This window comes from Solanum verrucosum, unplaced genomic scaffold (genome assembly GCF_900185275.1).
Source record: "Solanum verrucosum unplaced genomic scaffold, falcon-dt-bn FXZP01000252.1, whole genome shotgun sequence".
Lineage (NCBI taxonomy): Eukaryota > Viridiplantae > Streptophyta > Magnoliopsida > Solanales > Solanaceae > Solanum > Solanum verrucosum.
In genome coordinates, this window is record NW_026019988.1 from 1,208,968 (window position 1) to 1,235,296 (window position 26,329).

At 30.4% G+C, this 26,329-nt stretch overlaps 3 protein-coding genes and 1 pseudogene across 3 annotated transcripts; 2 read left to right on the forward strand and 2 right to left on the reverse strand.

Moving 5' to 3' along the window:
* Positions 1-2,821: 2,821 nt before the first annotated feature.
* Positions 2,822-5,365, forward strand: LOC125818837 (disease resistance protein RGA2-like). Its single transcript, XM_049498354.1, has one exon. The coding sequence runs from the start codon at positions 2,822-2,824 to the stop codon at positions 5,363-5,365; it is 2,544 nt and encodes an 847-aa protein (XP_049354311.1).
* A 428-nt stretch (positions 5,366-5,793) lies between these two features.
* On the reverse strand, positions 5,794-8,407 carry LOC125818600 (uncharacterized). Its single transcript, XM_049498095.1, has 3 exons — positions 8,257-8,407; positions 7,289-7,786; positions 5,794-6,438 (listed from the first exon to the last, which is right to left on the reverse strand). The coding sequence occupies exons 1-3, from the start codon at positions 8,354-8,356 to the stop codon at positions 5,915-5,917; spliced, it is 1,122 nt and encodes a 373-aa protein (XP_049354052.1). The 5' UTR covers positions 8,357-8,407; the 3' UTR covers positions 5,794-5,914.
* A 1,623-nt stretch (positions 8,408-10,030) lies between these two features.
* On the reverse strand, positions 10,031-12,441 carry LOC125818601 (uncharacterized). Its single transcript, XM_049498096.1, has 3 exons — positions 12,338-12,441; positions 11,091-11,588; positions 10,031-10,614 (listed from the first exon to the last, which is right to left on the reverse strand). The coding sequence occupies exons 1-3, from the start codon at positions 12,426-12,428 to the stop codon at positions 10,091-10,093; spliced, it is 1,113 nt and encodes a 370-aa protein (XP_049354053.1). The 5' UTR covers positions 12,429-12,441; the 3' UTR covers positions 10,031-10,090.
* Positions 12,442-17,086: 4,645 nt separating this feature from the next.
* LOC125819046 (NAC domain-containing protein 83-like) lies at positions 17,087-20,007 on the forward strand (annotated as a pseudogene).
* The last annotated feature ends 6,322 nt before the right edge of the window (positions 20,008-26,329 follow it).

Here is a 26,329-nt window from a genome sequence, read left to right on the forward strand (position 1 = left end):
TTTATCCCATCATAACTCATTTTCAAACCAAACGATCCCTTAATATAATTTTATTCTAGTATAATATTTATTTTTTGATATTTTATTTTGCATTCGATATCTGCATTAAAATTTGATTATTTCAGATTTGCATTGTGTAGGCTTTATCCGGAGAGATATATTGCATATTAAAAATTTTTCATACACAATGCTTGAACTCGAGACCTCTAATTAAGGGAAAAACAACATCATCCTTTGTCTCATCATTTATTTGAGGAAAAACCAAAATGGGCGTGTCAAAAAATTTAAATTTATTTTTCTATGTATTTTCCAGTTTACTCAGATTTTTTTTTCCTTCTTGTTTCATAGTCTTGATTGTGTTATGTATACAAATTGTTCTTGTCTTGACTGTCAAGTGGCACTCTAGCTACTTCATTTTATGGTAAAATAAGCTATATCTCTGGTGTAACTTCAAATTGAGGAGAAGAATTGTAGTGTTATGCCTTAAAGAGAACATTTCTAAGAGAGCTTGGTAGCTTGTGTGTAAAATGTGTAACATTTCATTCCGGGAATGGGAAAGCAAAGCACTCAACTATCTCTACCTACCAATCTTCTATCCTAAACGACCTCCACACTCATATCTAGGTGAGCTGAACCCGTGTCATGTCCTGCCTAATCACCGATCACCTCACCTCAATACTCTTTAGACCTATTTCTACCCCTTTATGGCCAACCTCTGGCACCTCTTTATTGGGGCATCCACACATCTCCTTACATGCTCGAACTATTTCTCATCCTCACTTGGTAGCTTGTATGTATAATGTGTAACATTTCATACAGCCAACCACAATATGTCTGCTTGGCTCGACTAATACAACTTTGTACCTAGTAGGCCCACTAAGTTGCACTACAAGAAAAATGTGGATTACATAGGGATTTTCTAGGGATTACATATGAAAATTCGCAAGAAACTAATTTTCCTGCGGATTTTCCTACCAAATAAAATTCGATGGTAAAACCTTCCTAGGTAATTCTTTTCTGCGAATTTTAAAATTCCCAAGTAATTTACCTAGGGATTTATATTTCGCAGGTAAATTGCTTGGGAATTTTCTTGCAAAAAAATATACCCTTTTTTTTTGTAAAAATTAACAAAAAAGAATTTTTCTAGACAATATTAATTAATAATTAGTATCTCTCCTAATTAATTATTTTGTTCTTGAACCCCATACATTAAGGGGTCATTTGGTAGAGCGTATTAGAAAAAATAATGCATGTATTAGCCTTGTATATTACTAGTACCTTGTTTGGTACTTTTTTTCAACCTATGTATAACTAATGCATATGTATAACTAACACTCTATTGTGTATTAATGTGTGCATTGCTAATACAATGGATTTCTAGGCATTAGCAATGCAATGGTTATAATGCATGCATTAAAATGATAAAAGATCCAATTGTCCCTCAAAACCTTTTTTACATCTTTTCCACCATGAAAGTGGAGGGTATCTTTGTAAATAATTTTTTAATGCATTACATACTATTTTTAATGCATCAAACCAAACAATGCATTAAAATAATCTATGTATAATTAATGCAAGCATAACTAATACATGCATTATTAATACAACTCTACCAAACGACCCCTTAAGGACACCCCAACATTACTAATGAAAACATTATTAATACAACTCTACCATACACATAGGCACATACTTAATTGACTAACATAATCCTTATGTGCATTACTAATGCAAACATTATTAATACAACTATATTTAGAGTTATTCTTATACACTCAACCAAATGAAAATGCATTAAAATAATCTATATATAATTAATGCAAGCATAACTAATACATGCATTATTAATACAACTCTAATAATTCTTATACACTCTACCTACCAAACGACCCCTTAAGTGCATTACTAATCCAAACCCGTTAAGGACACCCCATACACATACACATAGGCACATACTTAATTGTACTAACATAATCCTAGTCCACTCAACTTAATCCAAGCCCACTACCCCCATTACCCAACCTATATGTAATTACTCTATTCTACCAATTGTCTAACTAATAGCATTATAAATGCTAAAGATCATGTGTCTTCCACCGATGTGGTAAAAAGTACCACTAGCATTACACTAAACTTTGTTGTTTTTTTTCAATTTTATTAATTTTTAAAGCTAAATTTAATTAAATTAATTGAGTATTAAAAATACAATTTAGATATTCATTACACAAAAAGTACTATAAAGTCATTTCATATTAATATGAGATAAAAATATATCTTAAAATGTTAAGTAAAGTTAATGTGATTTACCTTTTCAAAAATAAAGCATGACAACTATTTATATATTAAAATAAATCACTACCACCCAACATATCATGAAATTTTTATGCTTACACTTTCTATGAGATAATATATATAACGAAGCATATCAAATGTAGATAAAATTTACATTATGCATACAGAGTTCTTATAAATAAATAATTGAAATTATAAATATATTTATAAATTTAATGTGCAAGGAAGTTATAAATCAATAATTGATTGTATATCTTATTAGGAAATTTGGTATTTATAATTTTAATTCATCTTTTAATAATATTTTAATATACTTAATTTTATATTTGGATATAATATCATTTAATAACTTACTATAGAGATTTTTTATTTTATTTTAATGCTAGTAAAAATATAATATACCAATTGGATATACAAGTAAAAATTATTTATTTTTCTTTTCATATAATTCTACCAACAAGGGGTAATTAGGCCCAAAGTTGAAAACCACATTCTCTCACTTCCTCTGCCAAAGAACCAACCTTTCTTTATGGATGTTGTTCTAGAATCTTCAACTTTCCTTTCCATCACCAAGGATGCAAAGGTTCTACTAGATATGCTTCTAGTGAAAGTGAAGTCTGTTGTTAACATTGCAAGGGCTATGAATATGCATTCTGACCTCATAAAACTAGAGCTTTTTGTTGAAAAAACAGAAAGAGATGTTACATTGAGTCATGAGGTAGCTGAGATGCTTAAGCTTGCTTGTTATGATGCTGAACGAGTCATTGACAAGTATGAAATTTGGTCTCTCAAAAACCAATTGCTTCCTAGTTCGACATCATCAAAGGTGCGTGGTTTAATTTTCTCCGGTAGATTAAACCCTTTTGCTTATAGAAATCGAATGTGTCTTGAAATTCGAAAGCTCATAAAGATATTGGATAAGATAGGAGATTTTGAAGAAAAGATTGAACTTGTTGAGTTGGACTCCTTTCCCATCTGGGTTACTCCACAAGGAAGGAGTGCCAGTTCACGTACTCGTGTATCTGTACATTACTCTGGTGTTGTGGGGAGGGTCATTGATAGAGATACCGTTATCGAAGCACTTTTAAAATCAGGAAATGAAGCAACCCTTTTTGTATATCCCATTGTTGGAGTTGGAGGCATTGGAAAAACTACTCTTGCAAAATTTGTGTACAATGATCCAAAGATAGTTAGTCATTTTCAACTGCTTTTGTGGATTCACGTGTCTCGCGTGTTTAAAGTAGAGGAAGTATTAGAACAAATTGTGAATTCAGTTAGAGAAGATTTATTATGTGAGAAACTTGATATGAATGAACTGAAGAATCTAGTTCATCAGACTTTGTATGGAAAGAATTATTTGATTGTGTTAGACGATGTGTGGAATGAGGACCCAGTGAAGTGGGATGAACTGAAGAAGTTGTTGATGGTGGGTGCTTGTGGAAGTAAGATACTTGTAACTACTCGGAAAAAGGAAGTAGCTTTGATAATGGGGACGGTTCCTGCATACTGTTTGAAGGGTTTGTTAAAGGAAGATAGTATTACTTTGTTCTTGAGTAAGGCATTTGAACAAGGTCAAGAAGTGGACCATCCAAATCTCGTTTGGATTGCGCGAATGATAGTGCGTAAATGTCAGGGAAATCCCTTATTCTTAATGATTGTAGGATCTACATTGCGCAAGAAAACTGAGAGACGGGAGTGGAGTATAGTTAACAATCACAGTGGGTGGAACTCAAATCAGAATGGCGAAATTTCATCTGCCCTAAGAGTGAGCTATGAGCAATTGACATCTAATCTCAAAGTTTGTCTTGCTTACTGCTCAATATTTCCCAAGGGCTGTGTGATTGAAATAGATAAACTTATACAGCTGTGGGTAGCAGAAGGTCTCATTAGTAAGTCTAATGAATCAGAAGATCTTGAGCACGTTGCGATTCAACATTTCCGAGAGTTATTGTCGAGATCTTTTTTTCAAGACGTTGAAGAATATCGTTCCGTTTATACTTCAATCTGTACAATGCATGACCTTGTACATGATCTTGCACTGTCAGCAGCAGGGGTTGAATTCTGTACAGTAAATTCTCACATACAAAACATTTCTGATGAGGTCAGACATGTGGCGTTTTCTGACTATGATTTGTCAGGCAAGGAACTGCCAACATCCCTTGTCAGTAACCAGGCATTAAGGACCATATCCTTCTCCATTGATGGATTAGGGCCGACGAGTACAATGTTTGTTGAGAATTGCATAGCAAGATTCATGCAACTTAGGGTGCTAGATATCAGTGATTCATGTTTCGATGAGCTGCCTAGCTCTGTTGGCGAATTGAAGTATTTAAGATATCTTGATGTAAGCTCCAATGGAAGCATTAAAGAATTACCTGATTCGATTAACAAGTTACTGAGCTTACAGACACTTCGAGTTTCTCATTGTCCACAACTTGAAGGGCTGCCTAAAGATATTGGAAATTTGATCAGCCTACGACACTTATATATAACCACCAAGCAAGCATGTTTTCCTGATAAAGCAATTGGCTGCTTATCATCTCTTTGTTCTTTGTACATTCACAGCTGCAACAATCTCGTATCTTTGTCTGAAGGTCTGCAACATCTGACTAACCTTCGCACTTTGGCAATCATCGGTTGCCCAAGACTGACCTTTTTTCCAAGTGCTATGAAACACCTTACTACTTTAGAGAATCTGTTGATTGTTGACTGTAAAGAGCTTACATTGTTGGAGTGGCAAGATATTGAAGGACTTAGGATGCTTCGGTCATTGGTTATCGGAGGCTTACCTGAATTGGAGTCAAAAGATGTTCACTGCCTTGGGAGCCTTCAGATGTTGGTACTTGCTGGTTTACCAGAGTTAGTTACTTTGCCACGATGGCTTGAAGGTGCTAGTGCTACTCTACAATACCTGAGGGTGGAAAGGTGCCTGAATTTTGCAGCATTGCCAAAGTGGCTGGAAAATCTTACTGCGCTTGAAAAACTTGAAATTTCCAAGTGCCGAAAATCATTTTCATTGCCCGAGGGGATGAGTTGCCTCACAAACCTGAAGGTACTTAAGATCGACAACTGACTGATCTTGAGTTCAGAATGCCAAGGCAGGACATCTCATATTTCTGAGGCGCAAATCAACTGACTGATCTTGAGTTTTGCTTCTTTCATACCTTGGTTGGTTATATCATGTTTCATTTTCTGTGTATTTTCCAGTTTTTTACTTCTTCTTCCCATCTGCTTGTTTCACAGTCTTGATTGGTGCTACTTTATTATACGGTAAAATAAGCTATATTTGTGATGTAACTTCAAATTGCTTCCAAGGCAAGGAGAAGAATTGTAGTGTTATGCTTTAAAATAAGAACATTGCTAAGAGAGCTTCTACAACTACACCCTCAGTCTCAAACAAATTGGGGTAATCTCCGCTTCTTCATTGAAGCTCATTTCATATCATCGGATTTGGAACCAAGAAAATACATGATTAGGCACTTTGTGACTTCTAGAAGGAAATAATGAAGGGATTTTACTACTTTTATTGGATATATCACTCTTGTTTCGGACTGAACAACTTAAACAAACATAAAAACAATGGTACAGAACTTGTTTTGAAATTGATCTCATCTGAGTATGCTCACTTCTTGACATGAACGAGACTAACATCATCGATGACAGGTCCACACATGTGACCAAAGTCATGTACCTTCGTGTGATAGAATGGATTATAAAAAGCTATTGTTGTCCTAGTTTTATCTGCTCGGAACTTGAGGCTTGCTGTCTTGTACCATCCCTTTCCACTTGATACAAATGAAACTTGTGTACTGGCCTTGCCAGCGAATGCTTGAACTGTCATTGTTCCATGGCAGTCATTGTTTGCATCGCCAATGATGAAAGTCAGGTTGTAGAATTGTTTGGGGACTGTCCTTACTATCTGTGCAATGCCTGTTTCCCTTCCTCCTATTAATTCAATAGCTGCGTTTCCTGAAGGTACTAAGAAATGCTTCGAGTCGATATATTTTGCTGGTTTTGCAAACTGAACCATCCATCCCGGAATTGGTGAGTACTTGTCTTGTTTCAGAGGCAGGACGAGCACCCCTGTCGAGAAGTTCTTGAATACGTGTGGACCAGCTTCAAATCCACCATTTTTCACCAAGTTACCTGCATACATGACCAGGAAAAAGTTGCATTGCATCAGGATCTGATTTTTAAAGTTATTAAATATGCATCATTCTGCTGAAAGAATTTTCGGCGTTTGCACAAATCGCCTTTTTTGAGGCCACCTGTCTACCTTTTAAGGTAGGGATAAGGTCTACGTACACTCTACTCTCCCTAGATCTCACTCGTGGGATTACACTAGATATGTTATTGTTGCTTATGTTGAGGCCACTGTTTAAACTTTGTCCCCATTAGCTTACTGGGCTGAATTTGTCTGCTGAAAGGAAAATTCATCCAACTATGTTTGAAGGTGAAATTTAGCCCACTGGACTAAGGGGAACATACTTTAAAGAGTAGTCTCAGAAAAGGCCAAGAACAACACCAAACCTTACCGCTACCTTGAGAAGGTAGAGAGGCAGAATCCGGCAGACCCTCGGCACAAAAGAGATGAAAAAGACGACACTAGCAATAAGCAGGAACAACAACAAGAAAATACAATAACCGAGGTTAATGAATCAACTAATAGAGATAGAAATCTAAGCATACGAAAATACAAGACTAATACGAATACTCCGGGAATGAGAAAGCAAAGCAGTCAACTACCTACTAACCTTCTATCCTAATCCTCGACCTCCACACTCATATCCTCGGTGAGCTGAAGCTGCTCCATATTGTCCTACCTAACCACCTCACATCAGTAATTCTTAGGCCTACATCTACCCCTCTACGACCAACCTCTCGTACCTATTTACAAGGGCATCCACACATCTCTTTACATGCCTGAACCATCTCTAGGGAGACCACTCTCAGAAAAGGCCATATGGTACAAATTATCAATGTATTGTAGGCTTACCTTTAGTATATGTAGCCATAGGCAATTCCTTGATTGCAATATGGTCTAGAATTGGTCCACAAGCTGGATCTTCTTGCATACCAGGATTGTGAAATTTGACCTCAACATAATTAGATGTTGTTTTGAAAGCCCACGCATAAGTGTCACCACCATCAGCACTGTACAATGTCTGAATAGGAAGATCACTAGACGTGTCTCCAGCCGAGACGGTAAGGACCTCATCTTGAGCACAAGTCCTAGTGGCTCCAAATGTGAGTGAGTATGCAGTGTTTGGCTTCACCTCTACATACTGAGAGATGGAAGCCTCATTCCCAAGTCGGATCGCGTGGGCCCCACGAGGTATCGGGAAGTAGAACCCCCCTTCCTGGGGCCCACCTGATACCCACTCCACTACACCACTGATTTCCCATTCAGGCAAGGAGTATTTGCCAATGATCACTGTTTTCTTTAGTTCTGATGGCTTTGGCCCTTCTTCGAAATCGCCATTTTCCAGTAGACCTGTCATTATCACACCACAGTTTATAGTACATTTGACATAACATTCAAACAAATCTGAGTATTTGCCAATCAAATCAATGCATACAAATAAAAAAAAATGCTCAAATTATCTTATCAAGCTAAAGTCCAAAAGTTGGCTACAACCTCAACTTGGTTGATTTGCTACTCCAAAGTTCCAAGTGTAGTCTTCATAAGTAGCGGATCCAGGATTTTCACTAAGACAATTCGAAAAATAAAAATGTAGCATACTGGATTTGAACTCGAAACCTCAAAGTAAATTTTGAACTCCCTAAACTATTGAGTCAACCTCTAGTCTTGTGTTCGGAAGATTCCAAACCTATCTATAACCATAAAAAAAAAATTGAAAAATTACTTCTATATACAGTGTAATTTTTTGCCGAAGGGTTCCAAGATCCATAAAAACTTAAGCAGTACTTATCTTTATAGCATCTAAAAGAAGTAGAACTTACCATCAAGATATGGAACAATTGGAGCAGTTGCAGCAGAAGCTAAGCTGATGTACAAAGAGAAAATGAGTACAAAAGAAAGAGAGAAAATGGAAGAAGCCATTTTAGTTCAAAAAATCTTGATGAAAAGAAAGAAATTTAAACTAGATTTGAAGAGAAAAAGGCAGGAATATGTCCTATTTAAAGAATAAAAAAGTAAAACAGTATAAAATTTACTCCCTCCGTCTCAATTTAATTGTCTTACTTCCATGTCCCAAAAAAAATTAGTCTTTTGTTATATTTAGTAAGTTTCCCAACTCCAACATTATACATCGTAAGTTTAAGACCACGAAATTTAAAGGACTAGATACATGTTTTATTTAAGACCACGAGATTCAAAAGTTTTCCTTTATTTCTTGAACACAGTGTCAAGTTAAAACCAGACAAACGAATTGAAACAGAGGGAGTCTCTTACTATATTTAGTAAGTTTTCCAACTCCAATATTATACATTGTAAGTTTAAGACCATGAGATTTAAAGGACTACATACATATTTCATTTAAGACCACGAGATTCAAAGTTTCCCTTTATTTTTTGAATTTTATGTCAAGTCAAAATCAGACAAACAATTGTAACGGAAGGAGTAGTGAGGATAAGATTAAAAAAAAAGATATTTATAGACATTGCATGGTACTACCACTTAATATGCCATGAAAATGTGTCAGGTTGTCTCATTTTTACCCTTTATTTTATTGCAAAAACCTGACACTCATTTATTAATAATTGAGTTTATATTGTCTGTACTGGCAGTTTATTATTATTTTATTACTCTATCATTTTAACTTGAATTATTTCATTTCAAAACCAAATTTAAAATGAAAAATTAGAAGATACTATATTAAGTTGAATTGCACCGACCTGTTGCACCTGTGTTGGATCCTTAAAAAAAGCACTGCTTTTGAAAGATTTGACACGCACCCGACCCGATGAACATGGCTTATACTTAAATTATACACTGTCAGGTATAGGTAACTTCAATTCTTAAACAAGTTTAATACAAACCAAGAACATGGCTTACCTAAAGTCTTCATTGGTTACCATAATTTCCTCTGTTTCACTTGAAATTAGTTGACATTGTAGAATTCAGTGAAGTTTCCTTTAGTTTATTCTTGTACTCCCTCCGTTTCAATCTGATAGTCTGGTTTTGATTGGCACGGAGTTTAAGAAAAGTAAAGAAGAGTTCTGAATCTCGTGATTTTAAACTAAAAGGATATGTAGAATGTACTAAAATGCCCTTTAATCGTTTGGTCTTAAACATGTCAGGTGAAAGTTGAAATCAAAGAATTGCTAAAAAAGAAAAAAGGACACTCTTTTGAAACGGACTAAAAAGAAAAATAAGACAAACAAATTCTGCTATTCTAGGTGCTGTTCGGATGTGATTTGAAATGTCAATGCCTTAAAGTTGATCAATAAACACAACAACAACATACCAGTGTAAATCCACGAGTGGGGATCTGGGGAGGGTAGGATGTATGCAGACGTTACTCCTATCTTAAAGTCGATCAATGATTCACAAAATAGATTTTGTCCTGACTGCTAACTAGATGTAATGAATTAACCAAACAAGTTCATCAGTACCATGATTCTAGTTTCATTTTCAAAATTTAATTTGCTGAAGGATCAGGAAAGTTGATGCTATCATCGAGTTTGGAATCAAGAGAATACATTTCTACAAGGAAACAAGAGAGTGATTTTACACTTTTATTGAATATATCATTCGTATTTGGAGAGAAAAATCTATTCATGTTTAAACTTGTCTTGATATTGACCTGTCCTGAGTATGATCACTTCATTCTGTTTATTTACGGAGATGAACGAGACTAACATCATCGATGACAGGTCCACACATGTGTCCAAAATCGTGTATCTTCGTGTGATAGTATGGATTGTAGAAAGCTATTGTTGTTCTAATTGAATCAGCCTGGAACTTGAAGCTTGCAGTCTTGGACCATCCTTTTCCATTCGATACGAAGGTAACTTGTGTACTAGTCTTTCCAGCAAATGCTTGAACTGTCATTGTTCCGTGGCAATTGTTCTGTGCATCGCCTATGGTGAAAGTCAGGTTGTAGAACTGTTTTGGGACTGTACGTACCGTCTGTGCAATGCCTGTTTCCCTTCCTCCTATTAATTCAACAGCTGCATTTCCTGAAGGCACGAAGAAATGCTTCGAGTCTATGTATTTTGATGGTTTTGCAAACTGAACCATCCATCCTGGAATTGGTGAGTACTTGTCCTGTTTTAAAGGCAGGACGAGTACCCCTGTCGAAAAGTTCTTGAATACATGAGGACCTAGTTCAAATCCACCATTTTTCACCAAGTTACCTGCATATGTTCCATGAACAAGGTATTTCTATAAGGATCTCATTTTAAGTATGCCAACAACAACAACGATATACACAGTGAAATCCCACAACTGGGGTCTGGTAAGGGTAGAGGGTATGTAGACCTTACCCTACCTCGTAGAGATAGAGAGGTTGTTTCTGATAGACCTTCAGCTTAAAACAAAGCACTTCCAAGAAGTTTGAAAAGGAGAATACAGAAATGATATATAGTAGTAACAAATGTTGTCTCCGTTAGTCCATTTGGGCTAAATTTGTCTACGGAAAGGAAAGTTCATCCGACAACTTTTAAAGACAAAATTTAGCCCAGTGGACTGTAACGGGGACTGATATTGAATAGTTGTTGCCTTAGAAATGGTCATACAACAACATACCCCGTATAATCTCACAAGTGGAGTCTGGGGAAGGTGATGTGTACGCAGTCTTACGATCATACAATATTGTAGGATTGAAATTTACCTTTAGTATATGTTGCCATAAGCATTTCCTTGATTGCAACATGATCTATAAGTGGTCCACATGTTGGATCTTCTTGAGTTCCAGGATTGTGAAATGTGACCTTAACAAGATCAGATGTTGATTTGAAACCCCAAGCATAAGTGTCACCACCATCAGCACTGTACAATGTTTGAATGTTAAGATCACTAGACATGCCTCCCGCGGAGACGGTAAGGACCTCATCTTGAGCACAAGTCCTGGTGGCTCCAAATGTGAGTGAATATGTTGTGTTTGGTTTCACCTTCACATATTGAGAGATGGAAGCCTCATTCCCAAGTCGGACTGCGTGGGCCCCACGAGGGATCGGGAAGTAGAATCCACCTTCTTGGGGCCCACCGGACACCCACTCCACTATGTTATTGATTTCCCATTTGGGCAAGGAGTGTTTGCCTATGATAACTGTTTTATTCATGTTTGATGGTTTTGGCCCTTGTTCAAAGCTTCCATTTTCTAGTAGATCTGTGAAATGTTAGAAAGGGATTAATTATATACGACAACATATCCAGTATAATCCGACAAGTAGAGTCTCGAAGGATATTGTGTACATAGACCTTACCCCTACCTCATGCGAATAGAGAGGATGTTTCCGATAGCTCAGTCAAATCCATGCATACAATGCAAAATTACTCAAATGTAAAATTATTGGGTTGAGGTGTAAAAGTTGACTACAACCTCAACTTGGTCAACTTGTTACTCTTCTAGACTTATGTTGTTCAAACTCTTCAAAAAATCTCGTCGAATACTTGTCAGATTCTTTAAAAGTAATGCATGTTTTATAGGAACAAATATTGGTGCGACAACATTTTTGAAAAGTTCGGGCAACATCACTAGCAGAATAATGATTGAAATATAAATTTTATTAAGAATACTCAATATTTAATGAATATATGTATATAAAATTATATTTAACCTATTTACACTATAATTTTCGGGCGAACGATATTCAGCTCTACCCCCTTCCACAGTACCAAAAGGACTCTAAATACTAATAACATCCTCATTACACATTAAAAGAACTTTTCTAAACACTACTAACTGATATGTTGCTCGAACTATTCAAAAAATTATTGAATGTGTCTATCGAAACCTCAAAAACATAGTACATTTTAAGAGGATTTGATATAGGTGCATTAATATTTTTAAAGAGTCGATCCGATGTAACATCGCAAGAAAGTAAATAAGAAAATTCATATAAAGGTAGAACTTACCATCAAGATATGGAACAGTATTAGCATAAGCAAAGCTATAATTGTATAAAGAGAAAATTAATATAAAAGAAAGTGAAAAGAAGGAAGCCATTTTTGTTCAAAAACTTAGTGAAAAAGAAGAAGATGAAAATCTCAATTAGATTGAAGAGAAAAAAATCAAGAATATGGTCCTATTTAAAGAGTAATGAATTTTTTTTTAAAATTAATTAAATATAAGATTTTTTTAAAAAAAAGTAAAAAAATGTATTGCCATTACATTGTGCCACTAAATTAGCCGTGATATATGTTAGGTTGTCTCATTTTTTTTCTCTTTATTTAATTGAAAAATAAAAGAATATAATTTTTATATCCCGGATCAATTTACATGCATCTCACATCTCATCAGCATAGATACCGAGTACTCATCTACACCAACAATGTATATATTAATATTTTACACCATCAAGTTAAATTGATCTACGACAATAGAATAACAATACACTATGCTTAGTTACCCGAATTTTTATTACAATATGTTGATATGAAGATTGGGATCTCTTCAGGCTTAATTAAAGACTTAGGGTTTGAATCTGGAAATAAAAAACACTCTTAATAAGGTGTGTTTTACCATCTTAATTGTCTACTAAACTTGATGAAAATTTAAATTAGTCTGATTAATAAATTTCAACTATTAGATGATTAAAAAACACTTTAAATTCTTAAACAAGTCAAATATCAAGAACGTGGCTTACCTAAAAGGCTTCATTGATTTCCTTAATTTGCTCTACATCAATTAGTTGAAAATTTATAGATTTCAATGAAGCTTCCTTGTTGTTTATTTTTGTATTCCGTCTCATATTATCTGTCGCGATTTTTATAAATAATGATCTCAAATTACTTATTGAAGTTTAAGACAAAATTAATTAATTTTTTTCTAATTTATCCTTAATAGTAATTGTTCTTAAAGATTGAGATTATATTTTAAAATATAAATAAAAATAAAACTATCAATAAAAAAACTCTTAATTAATATCTTTTTAACAATTATATATATAAAAAAAAAATACGACAAATAATTTGAGGTCAATAAAGTATTTCACATGAGATTTAATTTAAGCCTTTGACTTTAATCCAATGAATGTGTACAGACAAGTACAAACAGACTTTTTCACTAATCATTAATGTTTCATTAATTGATGGAACATGTTTTTTTTAAAAAAAACTAAATACCATTTGAATTTTAATAATTACTATGATAAATATAAGCTGGTGTTCCTTTAAGGTATGGTTCATATATATGATTTGCATGTGAACTGAGCATTTGAAATGTATTTTTGCTTATCATATGAAATTGCTTAATTTTGTCTTTCTTTATACGGTACGTTTCGTATTTTTATCATTAAGAAATATTTTTACTACAAAATTATGGTTATAGGGAAAGAAGCAGCACACTAAGCGGATCTATAATATAATTTATGGTTTCACGTGAATTAGTAGTTTTTTTTCTCTCAAATCTATATATGTATTAAGAAAATCTATTTATAAGTATTTGAATATGAGAGCTTGCTTGCCATTGCTATTGCTATTGGGAGGTCAAAAATATTATATATATTTTTTGAAAAAACACTTTTTTTAAAAAAAATAATTAAGTGTTTGTCAAATTCTTAAAACTATTTTTAAATGGAAGGAGCAGCAGTTTTTTCTGATATTGGGAAAAAGCTAAATATTTCTGCTTCATAAAAAAAGCAGAAGCAAAAAATTATTTTTTTAAGACTAAAATATCCCTTTCATACATACATATTTAATACTAATATATCTCTTATTAATTAATTAGCATATCTAATATGTTTGGTTAAGTTTCAATAAAAAAATTATTTTTTATTTTTTATTTTTATATAATTTTATTATTGTTTTATGCTTATATATTATTATTATTTATATTTTAGATTTTTATATTATTTTATGTTTTATTTTCCAAAATTAGAAATAAAGGTAACAACAATATTTTGTAGGATTAAAAATATGAAAGAGTTTATTTATTTTTGTGGTGAATTTTTTGTATATAGTGATTTAATTTGTGGAATGATTTTTGAATTTATTTTGCCAGATATTTTTAATTATATTTAAGTCATCATGTTAATATTATATTAATACTTAATTTTATTTATGTATAATATTAATTGAAAATTTGAATATGTATATTTTAATTTAATTAAAAAACTTCTAACAGACATTTAAAATATGTTATCTCTATAAAATAATTTTAATAATAAAAGTACATTGATACTTATCATTTTTCGTTATTTCACTCTCAAAAGCGTTTTTTAAAAAAGATTAGCCAAACACAATTTACTTATCAAATCCTGAATTCTTAAATATTACAAATATTTTTTTTACCGGAAAACAAACAAAGAAAACAATAAGTGAAAACATTAATTATCCTCAAATTCAATATTATCTCGCTGTTCCTATTTGCTCTTGAATTGAATATAGTTTTTATTTTGTTTCTACATTTTTTATATTGCTTTGCGTCCGATTAATTAGGTCAGGAAATATCAGATATGGAATAAAAATTATTCAAACTCGAAGTTTCATTAAATAATTATATATAGATGACATATGTTTACACTTTATATATAGTTCTTTAACAATTAGCACTTAACTATGCTTAATAACTATGTATCCTTTACTTAACTATAGTAAATTTATACGACTTGATATTAATTAGATAGAAGTGTATATGGATCGAGTTAATTCAAGTTTTTTACATACCAAACTAAAATATTTATGTCGGATTTCTAAATCTATAAACTAAATCACATTAATAAAATTTGGGTTTTGAACCTCTAATTTTTTCAGATTTTTCGGATTCTCTAGTTTTTTGGGTTTTTCGTAAATTATTCATACAAACATATTTTTGTTTCAGATATTTATTTAGTTTTACCAAAATATAATTACCTAAGGTGTTTCTTAAGAAAATAACATCAAACATGATATAGTGATGACACTAATTATATTCAACAAAAATAATAATGAAATCACAATAAACAAATATTACAAACAACTAAGTCAAAATGAAGATGATCATAATTTTAAAGTACTTAGGACCTGTTTGGCCCCAAGAATACTTTGGAAAAATATGGAAAAAACTTGGGAGGTGGTGTTTGGTCATATAACTTGACAAATATATTTGCCAAGTATCCCACGTACTAGAAAAATCTAGTATTTGGGTCAAGTTCTAATATTTGAGAATTTTTAAAAAATCAAAAATTACCCCTAACTTTTTTATTTTATAAAAAATACTCATTATTTATTAATTCCAACTTTTTGTTATTACCTCCTCTGAAAAAAGTTTGAGTTCTAATTTGAGTGACAAAATTGAGAAAAAAGAACAATTTGTGTTTAATAGGTTATCATTATAACCGAATCAATGACAAGTTTGAGTACGAGATTAATGTATTGTCTTGCCTATGTTGTTATTTTGTTATTGTTGATTGTTATCAATGTATACTATAAGGTTATTTTTTAACGAAACATATTCATTATAAAATGATGATACAAATTTATGTGTATTTTAATAGTTTTTAGAACTTACGGGTATAGATCATATTTTTTTGAAATAGTCCAATATTCTTGAAAAAATTTGGGGCCAAACACATGGTGTAATTTCACCAGAAACTTTGCCTAAATATTTTTGTCAAGAATATTTGGGAACTTGGGGCCAAACGCTAGCTTAATCATGCCAAAATAAGTCTAATTAGTATTAATAATCTGACTAAACATTAAAGAAAACTAAAATTAGGTTATGTATTTTAATTATCTAAATAAATATATAACTAAAGAACAAATATTCAACACTATTGTCATTCTTAGTATTGAGTTGTTTTTTTTTGTTAGCAGTAGTATTGATTTGATTTTGATTTGAACTTTGTTAGAGTTACTAATATTTATGAAATATAAACTTTATTGGACTATTCAAAATTATAAGTCAAACTTGAAATAATATGTTAAAAAATAGAAATTATGAAAAAATATAAAAAATATTTATAACTTATATCAAAATAATACTTTTATGTATAAAATAATTTTAAAAATTATATATATAATGTTGGGTTGATTTGGTCTTGGGTTGACTTTTTAAAGTTAAAACCAAACTAACTCAATATAGTCGGTTTTTTCTTCGATACCAAACCAAGTTAAACTAAATCACTAATCAAGTTTTTTTTTTTCTCAATTTACGATTTGATGCGATTTCTAATTCGATTTTGTTCACCCTAAAACTAAATAAACATTAACCTCTTTAGAATATTAGTACAATCCAGCTGGATAATCCTATTTTCTATCTACTAGCTAATTTTGCCGTTGTACAAATTAATAGCCTTATCCTATTTGGATAATAAAAGGTATCTTTATATTTATTTCTTATACATGACAACATACGTAAAATAAATAAATCATAAATTAGAAATTATACTAAAAATTCTAAACCTAAGTTTCAGCTCGTGCATCAAGTATTCTGTGTTAGCAAAGTCGTCAAACTTCAAGGTATGTAATGTAGACAATTGCTTACCTTAATACAAGTATTAGAGATTATCTTCATAGATCATATCAAACTGGTGACATATAACTCACACGAAATAATACATATAAATATTATATTATAATTAATACGTCCTTTATTCTTCTTCCTTATTATAATTCTAGAATTATTATTAGTAGTACGTGTTTTAAGATCATTAGGAATTAATTTTTTTTTTCTTTTGCAGATATATGGAGGAGTTTAATTCAATTCCATTAGGTTATAGATTTTTACCAAAAGATGATGAGCTCATTGAGCATTATTTGATGAAGAAAATCAATGGTGAAAAATTACCAAAAACTAATGATTTTCAAGAAATATGTATCAATAGTTATCACCCTCAAGAATATTGCAGTAAGTCGATTTTTTTTACTTTTTATTAATTCATAAACGTTCTTTACTAGAATCCATTTTCTTATATTCAAAACTTGAATTCGGAACTTTGATTAAGAATAAAGAGATTTTATTTGTCCCATCCTACCATAACCTTTGGTAGTAACTAGTAAGTCCTTTAATTTGTCTTATATGTTTTTTTTTAAAAAAAATTCTCATTTGGTGATCAATGCTTGTATTTGTGTGTTGGAGGATCCTATTCATTCCATCATAATCATTAATCTAGTTCAATTTTATTTTTTGTTTAATTTTACGTATATTGACGTTAAGTAGAAGAACTTTTCTCTATTTTCTTTTTGTTTAATATATGTATTTAAGTAGAAGAATTTTTTCTCTCTTTTTATTTTTTGTTTAATTATATCTATATTGACATAAAGTAAGAAGATTTTTTTTCTTTTTATTTTATTTTATTTATTTTGGTTCTTACAAAGAAAGGTTTCATACGTGCAAGTTAGGGAAAAAAGGTAAAAATTTATTGACACTTGATATTTAATTATATGGTAAGTCGATATGATTTGATATAAGCATATTATGTGTAATTAGGTCTTATCTGAAAAAAAATATTACTATGATTACACACATAAGTTAATATATTTTTACCTAGAAGAAAATTATTGTGTCGAAACCCTAAATCTATTATTTGGAGGAGTCATTGGAGTTATATATATAGTTACATGTTGTAGAACAAAACTCTATATTTTTATTAATAAATTCAAGTAATATATATGTATGTGAAACTCAAAGTCACTTAGGAATCTGATACCCGATTTAGTTAATTATATTGTGATATCGATATTATCTTGTCTTTTACTTGCGGTTGAGGATTTATGGTATATAGTCTGATCTCTATCTTGTGGGTATACACACCACATTACTCTCTATATCGGGAAATTACATTGAATATATTGTTGTCGTTATTTGTAAATATTATCTCGTCTAAAAGCTAAGACACTGAATTAATAAATCATATATCTTTATGTTCCTTTTATAAATAATTTTTTACAATTACGTAAATCGTTTTTTCACATTCTTTTCGTATGTATATGCAATTTGTGTCTAGTCTGATACCTTGTTGAATTATATGTGTAATATATACTATCTCGTATAAAATATGATTATTTATTAGACGACATCTTATACTTTTATTTACTTAATTATATCTTCATCAGCAACGGAAAATAAACACAAAAGAGGGGACAATTGGTATTTCTTCACAAGAAGGGAAAGAAAGTACAAAAGAGGAGGTAGACCAAATAGACAAGTGGGAGGCAGCAAAGGCTTTTGGAAAGCTACTGGTAATGATGTAGAAATAAAGAAAAATGATCAAATTATTGGGTACAAAAAGACACTTGATTACCAAGAAGAAAAAGGAATTAAATCTAAGTGGAAAATGCATGAATTTCGTATTGATAAAAAAAGTTCTCCACATGAGGTTAGTAATTTTTCATAATTTTTTTTATATATTGTTATTTAGTTTTGAAATTACACAGAATATGTTATTATTGTCGTCATCGTTATAATATAGTAATAGTATATATATATATTCTCTTATTTAGTTTTGAAATTACAGTGAGTATATTATTGTTGTTGTCGTCGTTATTATAGTGTAGTAGTAGTATATATATTTATGTGTGTGTGTGTTCTTATTTAGTTTAAAATTATACTAAATATATTCTTCTTCTTCTTGTTGTAGTATATATATATGTTTTATAAGTTTTGAAATTACACTGAATATGTTGTTATAATGTATGCATGTTCTTATTTGACTGTGAAATTACATTGAATATGTTGTTGTTGTTGTTGTTACAGTAGTAGTAATAGTAGTATATATGTTCTTATTTAGTTTTGAAATTATGTTGATCAAATATGTTGTTATTGTAGTGTATATATGTTCTTATTTGACTGTAAAATTACATTAAATATGTTATTGTCCTTGTTGTTACTGTAGTGTAGTATATATGTTCTTATTTAGTTTTGAAATCATACCGATCAAATATGTTGTTATATGTTCTTATTTAGTTTTAAAAATACATTGAATATATATTATTATTATTATTGAAGCTTCTTATTGTAATTTTTTTATAACATTCCTCAATGTTTTTTTTTTTCAATAGAAGAATTAATTATTTTTTTTGTATTTAACCACTTAAAATGTTTGTAGTTGGACAAAAGTGTATTGTGCGAGATCTATATCAACAAAAGGACCAATAATAACGATGAGGATATTATTCAAGCTACGAGTGACAATATTAATGAGGTTAGAAATGTCAATGACAATATTTTTAACAATATTATTCAAGCTACGAGCTATAATATTGATGAAGTTAAGTATGTCAATGGCTATGAAAATATAATTGATCATGACGATCCGATTCATGAAGAAAAATTGGAGCATAGACAAAATTTTGTAGGTATCAACAACAATTTGGAGTTTTATGACGATCGTCAATTTGTCCAAGAAATTACTACAAATTTAATTTCATCATGAAGTAATCATGTCCATGATAATGTTTATCATTATAAGGGTTTTGATGAGCTTGGTGTGGTGGTACAACAATATGTACATAATGTTAGTGACAAAAATAATATTATTCAAGCTACGAGCGATAATATTGATGAGGTTAAGAATGTCAGTGACAATGACAATAATGTTTATGATTTTAAGGGTTTTGATGAGCTTAGTGTAGTGGTACAAAGTTATGTACAGATGAAAAAATGAAAAGACTAGCAAAATAATGTTTTATTTATTTATTTGCATCTGAAAATTTTAAGAATTATTGAAAAGTGAAAACATTAATCATGTTTCAGTATCTAATGTTTAATTTTGAAGCGTGTGATCATCTTATCTTAAAGTTTAAATTGTTTTTATTTTCTTGTTCTGTGTAAAGAAGGAGGAGAAGACGAGGAGGAGGAGGATATCTTTTGTTCTATTAAGTTGTGACTATTTTTCTATGAGTTTACGTTTTGTGAACCTTCAGTATAAAGTATTTTTTAGCGGATCATCTAAATCTTAAAATGTGAAATTTTGAAATCTTAAAAATGGTTTTACAGCTTATTGTTGATGGGCCTATTTATTGGCCCAGACTGTTGATTTGGGCTCATATCTATATTGTGATTAAATAGGCCTTTAGCCCAAAAAAAATATGTCTTCGGTGTAATGTACTTCCAAGTATGCTCTTCACGTACTTATGTGCTATTGTCTTAATTTATACGATACTTTTAGCTTCTCGAGAATTAATATGATTGACACGATCAAGTTTTAACTTAATATTTCGAAATTAAAATTTGAATATTCAAAAATTATATTAAAAATACTATAAATTGCAATTCTTCGCATGTCAATATGATAAAAAAAATATATTAAAAAATATTGATGAAAATTTATATAATTTGAATCTTTAAAAGAGAACAGTGTCACATTTTTTAAGCAGTGGAGTATTTTTTTTATTTTATTCTTTTATGTTTTTCCTTTTCCTTTTTGTACATTTATTGAAGCATTTTACTAGTAAATCTATTCTTTATTTAGAAGTAAAACTATGCTTTAAAGTTTACTCTTTATTTAGAAATATTTTTTTATATGCTTTATTTGAGCCGATTTTTTTTAAGAAAAGCTCTCTCTATCTTCATAAATTAAGAATAAAATATGTGTACATTTTATCCCCCTTTAGACTCCACCTTGTGACACTATATTGAATATTTTTATTAGTATTGACTTATTGTTCTGTTTATTTAGAAATAAAACTACACTTTACAAATTCTAAATGCACTTAGAAAAAGTGGGAAATTTTCAACTATGTCATTCTATCACAATGATAAAAATTGACAAATACAAAAAATTGGTTGAAGAAAAGAGTAGAAAGCCAAATAAAACATAGAGAAAAAAAAGTTAGATTTTTTTTTTCCCTTCACCTTTTTGGGTTTATTTTTAGGGGTGGGGACCCTAGTTTTTTTCCTATATAGTAAGACAGTGCATGTTATAAGGGTCATGATGTATGTCTAATAAAGAGAATTCAATCTCAATCAATATTTGATCCCATAGTCAAATCCCATTTTCCTTTACTTTTTGCATATTTATGTCTTTTGCTTGTGTGGGGGCTAGGGGTGGAGGGAAGTTTGGTAAGGATATTCTTGAAGAAAAATAGGGAAGAGATCATTTAAGATTAGTCTGATCTAGTCGTCAATGAAATGAGTAAATATAATAAAAAAAAGTGAGGGTTAGATTTTTTAGCGAATAACGATAATAATTACTAGATTTCAACTCTGAATAAGTTGGGATTGACGATAAGATAAAGGTGTAAATTGAGATCGACGATATGAATGTTCATTGTTTAAAGTAAGTGAGATTTTCTCGAAGAGAAAAGGTAAAAGAGTATTTAGCACTAAAAAAGAAAGGGCTAGTATGAATTTTTGATAATGTACTCTCACTAATCCATTGTTAAATAAAGTTATAACAATTTTTTATTGTTTAGCGATAAGAATAATTGTATGTCACTAATTAATGCATGTTTTCTTTGTAGTATTATAAGGATGTGATCTTAATATAATAGGCAAATAGGAAGGCTAGGGATCAAATCTAATGAAAGATAAATAATGTATTAAGCAATTTCTTTTCTATTTATCTAAGCTTCGATAAAAATATGTATAAATCACGAACACCATCATTATTATTAAAAAAATACAATTAAAAGAGAAGCAAAAGTAGCCACTCTACACCATGACTACTACACATGCTATTAGTGGGAAGAAATGAGAGTGGAGTCATATCTTTGGTAGTAGCATCTAGGTAATTAATTGAGTTTTCATATCAATGTTAATTTCTTGTCCCCCCCCCCCCCCCTCCCCCTCCCCACATTGATAGTTAAGTTTAAAAAGTTTAGACAATAGCATTCTTATTTCACAATTACTCATGAATTCTGATTTTAATATTCGTAATATTTGATTAAGCACATTTAATTAATAATGAAAGAGATGATAGTGATAGAGCAAGAAGTGGATTGGAGGGGATAAAATGGGTTAGGACTTAGGACTTAAGGAGCGGTGAGATAACATACCACGTGATGTTCATTTCATGAAAAAGTTACGCAAGATTGGACATCCACCAACTATTGGACAATCCAACAAAGAAGGGGTATATTTATGTCATTTATATCGCGTTGAGGTATTTTTATCATTTTCTCTTTACCTAAATATAAAACTAATATTTTATATATATAAAAATCTAATGGATAATTAAATCGAGCAATTTTTAATTGTATAACCGTAAATTCGACTCTTTTACCCCTACGAATTGCCATACTAATTGAATTCATAGGGTTGCATGAGTTCAAATTCATAACTTGGTATTATTAAATTACATCAATTTAATTATAAAAAAATATTCCATACACTAATATAATAATATATATAGCTTAGGAAACTTATAAAACTGGATAAACTTATTAGTGTGCCTAATTAATGCTAATCTTTAACCCAACATGAGGGGCTAATTAATCAAAAGTTCCGGCGTTTAAAAAGTGAGTGATTGTTTTTTTTTTCCACCCAGTGTTCGAATCCCACGGTATTATTGACTAGATATATATTTTTCCTTTCTAAATCATATGAGTATTACATTTATATAAGGAAAATATATAGGATATATTGTATTTAATCAATTAATAAATCCTAAAGAATATGTTTTTTTTTTGTTTGTTTTCTACCTATTATTTGATATTTATATTAGAATCCGCTTAAATTTAAATTCACGCTGAAAAAAATTTATATTACCACAAAAACGCTCCTTAATATAAATCAACTCCGTACCTAAGAGAACATCAAGAATATGTAACAAAAGTGATGAAATGATTAAAGCCATTTGATAATGATAAAAGAGATATCATCATTGCCAATGCAAATGCAAAAGTGCCAATTCAATGATTCCTGCAATTTTTCTGCAAAATGTATGTCAAATATATATATATATAAAAAAAAAAAACTCTATATTTGTTGACTACAAATATTATTACTTAATAATTTAACCAACAAGCACAATTCAAATATAAATGTTTATAATAAAATAAGAAAAGAAAAAAAAATGATAAGTATTTTTTTTTATCATTTATCCGAGGTTTCAAATTTAATTTTTAATTATCTTTGATGAAGAGCGTTGTACCGCCAAATGTGGAATTTCTGATGCAAATAGAATTAGTCGGCTCCAAAATAAATATCAAAAATGAATTATTATTTTTGAAAAAGTTATTTTCCAAATTCAATAAACATTTTTTTCATTATGAGACGAGAAAAGAAGAAAAGAGAGGCTCTCTATATCAATGAATACAATGATGTTGTCTTTGCCTTTTTCACCTATAGAGGTAGAATTATTTTATATTAAACATAATTTATTTTTTGTCACATTATTTATGTACATTTTCTCTTTATAAGACGGTGTTTATTTTTTATTTTAATTTTATGACTTTTTTTGGGGGGAGGTGAGAGGCCCCTACTATTATTAGAGACATTTTCACATTATTGTGTGTCCCACAAACCCTTTTTTTCCTAATTTGTAGGTCCATTATGCACATTGTGAAATAATTCAATTCACCTTCGAATTCAAATGTGTGCATTCAATCATAAATGTACAAAATGTTTGTAATCAAACGCAGAGTGACAAGTAATAATTTATTTTTAATCAATGATCTCAAAGGAAAAATAAAGTTAATCTTGATAAAAGCGTTTTACCTTTCAAAGTGATGTTTCTACATAAATTTAAATTAGTAAAACAAATCACAAATAATCATTTTTCAGTTATGTAATTGAAAAATAATCTCTTGAAGTTTTAAAGTTCACAAGTGAAATTTTAGAATATATATCAAAGGTCTCAGATGAAAATGAAGTCATTTTTTGTAAGAAACGCTTTTTACCTTTTAAAGTGTGATTTTTTAACATAAATTTGAATTAGTCAAGTCTGGTCATAAATAATCATTTTCCAGCTTTTGTAATTTAAAAAATAATCTTCAATTGCTCTAAAACTCATAAATGAAACTTAGAATATCATTTTAAAGTTAAATTTATGAATTTAAAACTCGAAAACAATGACTATTTTTCAAAAAACGAAACTAAAAAGTGCCACTGGATGCTGTTTCACCCCACCCAAGACAAGCACCTAACCCAGCCCCTAACCCAGCGCCTACCCGTTGGAAATATCGAATTAAATACTATGTCGTTTGATGAGATAGTTAAGAAGAGTGAATCCCAGGATAACTTTTGAGTGACCTTTAATTTGTTGTTTGGTTGCAAAGGTTGGATAACTTATTTCAGGATTAACAATTGGTCCAGGGATAAGTTATCCCTCACTGTCACTTGGGATGGAATAGTAATCTCAGAATAACTTATCATAAGATAAAGTATGTAAAATAACAAAAATATCCTCCTTAAACTCCCTTCTATACACCACTTTTATATTTATGTATATTAATTTTAACAACATTTTAAATAACATTCACAACCTTAATTATTCGTTGTTTCTATGATAATATAATTTTCTATTAAAAAAATACATTTTATAAAAACAATTTTTATTTATGAATATATTATTAGTTAAATTTATTTGTCTAATTCTTATGTTTATTTATATTTTGATTTCTCTTAAAATGTTCACTCCATTACTAAATTACATATTTTTAATTAAATAGTTTATTACTCACTTAAAAATTATATTTTATATATCAATTAAAATATAGAAATAATAAAATTTCTCTTACTTTAACAAACTTAAAATAGAAGTTTTATTTTTAAGCTAAATAAGATGGAAGTTTTATTTTTAAACTAAATAAGATGAAAGTTTTATTTTTAATCTAAATAAGATGAAAATTTTATTTTAAAGTTAAATAAGATGAAAGTTTAATTTTAAAAACACACGGCACAATCATGAAAATGTACACACAAAATATTTAAGCTAAATAAGATGAAAGTTTTATTTTTAAGTTAAATAAGATTAAAGTTTTATTTTAAAAAGACATGACACAATCATGGAAATGCACACACAAAAATATTAAGCTAAATAAGATGAAAATTTTATTTTAAAGAATGAATAACTAAAGTTTGCATAGAAAAAAAAGTTGAATAAGATGGGGGATATTTTTGTAAACAAACAATTTATTCTTAAAAATTATCCAATGAATATAAGTTTGAATATGACAAACCAAACACACAATAAAAACTAATCCCAACATAACTAATTCCAACATAACTTATCCCAGTATAACTTATACCAGCATAACTAATCCCAACATAACTTGTATTCAAACCAAATGTCCCCGTTCCTATTTATATTGTTATAACATACTTTCCCCGTTCCTAATTACATATCGTCCTTATTAAAAATAAATATTCTTTAATACTTGTCATTTCACAAAATCAATGCATAAATAACATTATTCTTTCTATTTTACCTTCAAGAGTTATGAACCTTGAAAGTATGAATTTAGAGCCTGTTTAACATTGATGTTGGGAGGCCAAAAACACTTATTTTGACGAAAAACACTTTCTTAGAAAAATTAAGGTGTTTGGCTAACATATAAAACGGCTTTTAATTGGAGGTAGAAACATTTTTTCTGTTGTTGGGAAAAACTAAAAATTTCCGCTTCTTAAAAAAAGCAGGAATTTATTTTTTTCAAGACCAAACTATCCTTGCCATATATACATATTTACCAATATATTCCTTATATTTATTTATTTATTTTGGTAAATTTTCATATGTAGTAATTTTTAACCCCGAACTATCGTAAATGGTATGCAGATATCCTCTGTCATACTTTTGGGACATTGGTGCCCCTGCCGTCTAAAAACTAGAGCATATATGCCATTCACTCTAACGAAAGACTAAATAGGGACACGTGGCGCAATCTTATCTGTCGATAAATGTCGGATCGGTGGATAAAATTATGACACGTGTATGTCCGTTAGTATAAAGGGTATATATGCTCTAGTTTTTGGACGGCAGGGGTAACAATGTCCCAAAAGTATGACGGAGGGTATTTGCATACCATTTACAATAGTTCGGGGTA

Excerpts from the sequence above, each read along its gene's own strand:
- LOC125818837 (XM_049498354.1), top strand. The coding sequence starts at position 2,822 with ATGGATGTTGTTCTAGAATCTTCAACTTTCCTTTCCATCACCAAGGAT.
- LOC125818600 (XM_049498095.1), bottom strand. The coding sequence starts at position 8,356 with ATGGCTTCTTCCATTTTCTCTCTTTCTTTTGTACTCATTTTCTCTTTG. Across the intron at positions 7,787-8,256 it reads AATTGTTCCATATCTTGATG|GTCTACTGGAAAATGGCGAT; the intron begins GTAAGTTCTACT and ends TGATAATGACAG. Across the intron at positions 6,439-7,288 it reads TATGGCTACATATACTAAAG|GTAACTTGGTGAAAAATGGT; the intron begins GTAAGCCTACAA and ends TCATGTATGCAG.
- LOC125818601 (XM_049498096.1), bottom strand. The coding sequence starts at position 12,428 with ATGGCTTCCTTCTTTTCACTTTCTTTTATATTAATTTTCTCTTTATAC. Across the intron at positions 11,589-12,337 it reads TACTGTTCCATATCTTGATG|ATCTACTAGAAAATGGAAGC; the intron begins GTAAGTTCTACC and ends AACATTTCACAG. Across the intron at positions 10,615-11,090 it reads TATGGCAACATATACTAAAG|GTAACTTGGTGAAAAATGGT; the intron begins GTAAATTTCAAT and ends GAACATATGCAG.